Source organism: Thermobia domestica, chromosome 10, assembly GCF_964235325.1.
Source record: "Thermobia domestica chromosome 10, izTheDome1.hap1.1, whole genome shotgun sequence".
NCBI lineage: Eukaryota > Metazoa > Arthropoda > Insecta > Zygentoma > Lepismatidae > Thermobia > Thermobia domestica.
In genome coordinates, this window is record NC_137463.1 from 55134823 (window position 1) to 55139844 (window position 5022).

The window sequence follows — 5022 nt, forward strand, 5'->3', positions numbered from 1 at the left end:
AAAGAAAAGTATTGGATGTCTATTTAATTCAAAAAATACTCTTTCAAACAATACTTTTAGTTCGTTGTTGCTTAGAACCCCTAAGAAATTGTATCTCTATTCTAAGGGGTGACAAATTAGCGGAATATAAACAGTAAAAATAATGAAACCATTGATCACGATGGTCTTCAGTGCAAGGCCGTGATCTGTCTTTGATACAAAGACAAACAATTTAAAACGGAAGCACTGTTTTTCCGTTTGTCCTCTTGGAGTACATCTTGCTTCTTCGGATTAGCGTAACTAGACACCGTAAGATTTGACTGAACTTTCCATTAGTTTTAGTGAAATAACGCAAAATAAGTATTATAGGGAGCTAGCTTTAATGCGAGGCTGAGGAATTCAGAGTTGATTGGCAGGTTCCCCACCCCGTCGCCAAGAAACGGTCACTCGACTGTCCTGGGCAGGGTTGCCAGTGCGTTCTCAAAAAATTCAGCTAATACTCACTTAATTCAAAGAGTTTATGCAATTATGCAATCCCTATCGAAGATCCATGTATACGTGGACACGCGCGAATTAGGCTGTGATAACAAATGCTTCAGTTTTTTCTCTCTCGCTTCTTCGTCGCACTGCACTATGGCCTTCCTTATTATTTCTCTAGCTTCGCTGTGTATAGTTTGCCCTCTCTTACGCTGTGAAGCCATTGTCAAATGAATAATAAGCAACAAAACCGCAACCACAACAGCACACAACAAATAACCAACTCACACTCTCTTCAGAATGACATTCATATGACAAATTTTTAGCCCTGGCAACGCTGACATATAGAAGGAGGAAAGAGAGTATTGCAAGAGTCAGGCAGAAAAATTGTTGAAATTCTTCCCTCTTTACCTCAGCCCCCGCTGGTAAACAAGCTAACTCCCTATAATAGCTTCATTCTACTCAAACTTGGTTTTCTTCTATTTTTATTAGAGGCTAGGTCAAGATTCTATGAGAAATTGACTTGTCAATGGTATTGATTCAAAGACAGTTTTCAATCTATTTTGAGATAATTGCAACTGTAACTCATGTTGCACTTATTGCCATAATGACTTAATGTCTGCGAATTTTCGAGTTTCTTCCCTAATTCATAAATAGTAACTACACTTCATTAGCCGGGTTGTACATTGTGAATGTATGTATTTGTAACTTCACTCAAGTACAATGACAATGCTAAAAACAATGTTCATAGTAGTGGACTGTAAGGCTTGATTCGTACACCACATGAATGCAACCCAATATAAATTCACTGTATTTAATGATTACAATTTCAGTTTGCACACAATAATAATACACAAGAATAAACATGTTCACAAGGTTGTTAGTTGTAAATGTTTGTAATACGATGGCTTATTGTTTGTGCTAAAATGTTTGATCTTCGACCATAATATATGGTCCACCAAATCTGCATGTTCTTGCTGCCACCACACTCACCCACACCAAACAATAGAAAAGCGTTAAGCAACTTGAACACTGTTGCCAGCTAAAGGCACACACACTGTTAAATACACAAATAATCCCAAACATACTCCCCCCTGTTGGTCAGCTAAGGTCTGACCAAATAAAACAAAATGATACATATAAAAAACGAAACAAACACAAAACTTGAAGAACTGTACTTATTTTTAGATTACTCAAATCTCAATTCTAATCCTTGTTATATGGTAATGCAACTAGTTTGTTGATGGAACGTTTATATGTTCCAGTTGTAGTACGAACCGTCACTACACGAACTAAGAAATCCTTTCCTGGGAACACTTTTTCAATGATGCCCAATTTCCACTGCAATGCAGGAATGTTGTCTTCAATCAGCAAAACTACATCTCCGACCTTGAGATTCTGTTGCGGTGAAGTTGTCTTAGAGCGTTGTTGAAGACCATGTAAATAATCTCGGGACCATCTCTTCCAAATGTGTTGTTTTAGTTGTTGTATCTTCTGCCAACGAGATAAGCGGTTGTGTGGTAGATCGGTGAGGTTAGGCTCTGGTAAAGCTGTAAGTGTTTCTCCAATTAAGAAATGTCCAGGGGTGAAAATATTGATGTCGTTAGGCTCACTTGATAGCACTGTAAGTGGTCGAGAGTTGAGACAGGCCTCAATCTGTGTCAGTAATGTTGCAAACTCTTCATATGTTAACACTGCACCCTTTGTAATACGAACTAGATGGTATTTCATTGATTTTATACCGGCTTCCCATAGTCCTCCAAAATGCGGCGAATTTGGTGGTATGAAGTGCCACTGAATTCCTTCGGTCGATGTAAAATCATGAACTTGAGAACTAAAAGGATCTGATGAAAACAGCTGATACAATTCTTTCAATTCGTTGTTGGCTCCAACGAAATTTGTGCCATTGTCGCTGTATAGATTGAGACATCTTCCTCGTCTGGCTATGAATCTGCGTAAAGCTGCTATGAATGACTGCGCACTAAGATCTGTTACCAATTCCAGATGTATTGCCTTGGTGGATAAACAAACAAACAACGCAACGTATGCCTTACGTACAGATCTATTTCTAACTGCTCCTGATTTTATGTAAAACGCTCCAGCGTAGTCCACGCCTACGTTTAGGAATGGTCTGGCTTGCTGCACACGAGCTGCTGGCAACTGTCCCATAAGTTGTTTTGAACCACTGGCCTTTAACTTGAAACACGTGAAGCAATGATGGATCACTTGTTTTACTACCTGTTTGCACCTGATGATCCAATATTTCTGGCGTAGTGATGATATTAATAATTGGGGTCCAGCATGAAGTAATCTTAAGTGTTCTGCTTCCACTATAAGTTTTGTCAAGTGTTGGTTTGAAGGCAGAACTATTTGATGTTTGGCGTCAAATGAAAGCTGACTATTCTCCAATCTTCCTCCAACTCGGATCATGCCTTCACTATCTAAAAATGGATGTAAATTGTTCAATTTACTTCTTGACGGAACAATGTTTCCATTACGAAGATGCTGCAATTCGCTGTGAAACCCAATTTCTTGTGTCCATTTGATGCAAACATGGAGCGCTGTGTGTAGTTCTTGTACTGAAAGACCTTCTGTTAGTTTGTTTTGCTTGTGTCTGATGTTATGAACAAAACGTCTACAATATGCTATTGTCCTAACTAACCTTGACAATTTTGAGAATCTTGTTATGGTTTCATTGCACCAATTGTCTAAAGTGACTGTCAATGTTATGGTTCCCTTACTCTCTGGAACTTGATCTGGTTGCAGTGAATCCTTACTTGTGACTGACCAATTAGATTCTAAACTAGAAAGCCATTGTGGACCGTGCCACCATAATGAATTGTCCTTTATGGAAACTGCATCTATTCCTCTTGAAATCAAGTCTCCAGGGTTGTCTAAAGAAGTTACATGTTTCCAACAGCTAACGTCAGTTAAGTCTTGAATTTGAGCTACTCTGTTGGCCACGAAAGGTTTCCATTTGTTGCACGGAGAAGCTAGCCATGCCAACACGATTTGGGAGTCGGTCCATAAATGGACGCTACTTATGTTCAATTTTAAAATTGGTAAAATCTTGTGAACTAACTTTGCCAAAACAACTGCTGCGCATAACTCCAGACGTGGGAGAGTGATTTTCTTGACTGGGGCCACACGTGATTTAGCACATAATAACTTAACTGATATTTTTCCTTGTTGATTGATCGATCGCATATAAATGCAAGCTCCATATGCTCTTTGAGAAGCATCTGAAAAACCATGGATCTGAATCTCCGCTATGTTTCCTTCAACGAGTACATATCTGTCGAATTTAATCTGATTGATTAATGGAAGTTGCTTGTACAATTTAGTCCATTTCTTTGCTAATTCCATTGGTATACTGTCGTCCCATTGAAAATTTTGCCGCCACAATTCTTGCAAAAATATTTTGTATGAAATGACAACTGGTGAAATTATTCCTAATGGATCGAATATAGTGGCAATGATGGAAGCAATCTGGCGTTTAGTAATGCACTCTTGAACCTTCATTGTTGACGTCTTGCTTTCAACGAGAAATATATCCTTGTCTGGATGCCATGACAATCCTAATGCCTTGACGCCTTGGCCCTCATGGAACTGGATTGGACGCTGCACTTCTCGAAGCTCTGGCGAGATGGATTCCAATAACCTTGGATCATTCAAACTCCATTTCCTAAGTATAAAACCTCCCTTTCCCAGTAACTCTATCAATTGCTTCTGGACCTCTAAAGCTTGCTGTATGTCGCTCATGCCACTACAAACATCATCAATATAGAAATCTCGACGTAATATTTCTGCTGCTACAGGGTAATTATGCTCTTCTTCGTCTGCTAATTGCTGTAGGCATCTTGTGGCCACAAATGAAGCACATACCGTACCATACGTCAGTGTTTTCAACTCAAAAACTTGAATCGGTTCATTTCTAGATCTTCTCCATAATATACGTTGTAATGGCGTGTCTTCTGGATGAACATTGATCATGCGATACATCTTAGCGATATCTGCAGTGAATACTACCGAATGAGTTCTGAAGCGCAAAATGATAGAAAATAAATCTTGCTGTATTGTAGGACCAACTAAGAGAATGTCGTTGAGGCTTTTTCCGCTGTCAGATTTTGCTGAAGCATCAAACACCACACGGAGTTTCGTTGTAGAGCTTGTAGGCTTAAAAACTGCATGATGTGGCAAATAGTATGCAACGCTGACGTCCTCCTTTTTACTCTCATCTATCCTTACCATGTGACCAAGATCTTCATATTCTTGCATGAATTCCGTATATTTAGCTTCAAAGTCCGGATGTTGATCGAATCTTCTTTCCAATTGCTTTAATCTAACCAATGCCTGCTGATAAGAATCGCCTAAAACTGTACGGTCTTCAAGCAAAGGCAATCGTACAATGAAACGCCCTGTATGATCTCTTGTTGTATTCTGAACGAAATGTCGCTCACATGCAAGCTCTTCGCTTGATCTAGGTGTAACGGTAATTTCTTCTAGTTCCCAAAATTTTTGTAGTTGTTGCTGTAGATCCATGTTTGTCTTCACAAAACATGTTGT

The 5022-nt window shown here is 39.1% G+C and overlaps 1 protein-coding gene across 1 annotated transcript; it reads right to left on the reverse strand.

The window, feature by feature from the left end:
* Positions 1-1662: 1662 nt before the first annotated feature.
* On the reverse strand, positions 1663-4998 carry LOC145661467 (uncharacterized). Its single transcript, XM_081726779.1, has one exon. It carries the CDS (start codon positions 4996-4998, stop codon positions 1663-1665), a length of 3336 nt encoding a protein of 1111 aa, XP_081582905.1.
* Positions 4999-5022: the final 24 nt, after the last annotated feature.

Coding starts and splice junctions, on each gene's coding strand:
- LOC145661467 (XM_081726779.1), bottom strand. CDS start 4,998: ATGGATCTACAGCAACAACTACAAAAATTTTGGGAACTAGAAGAAATT.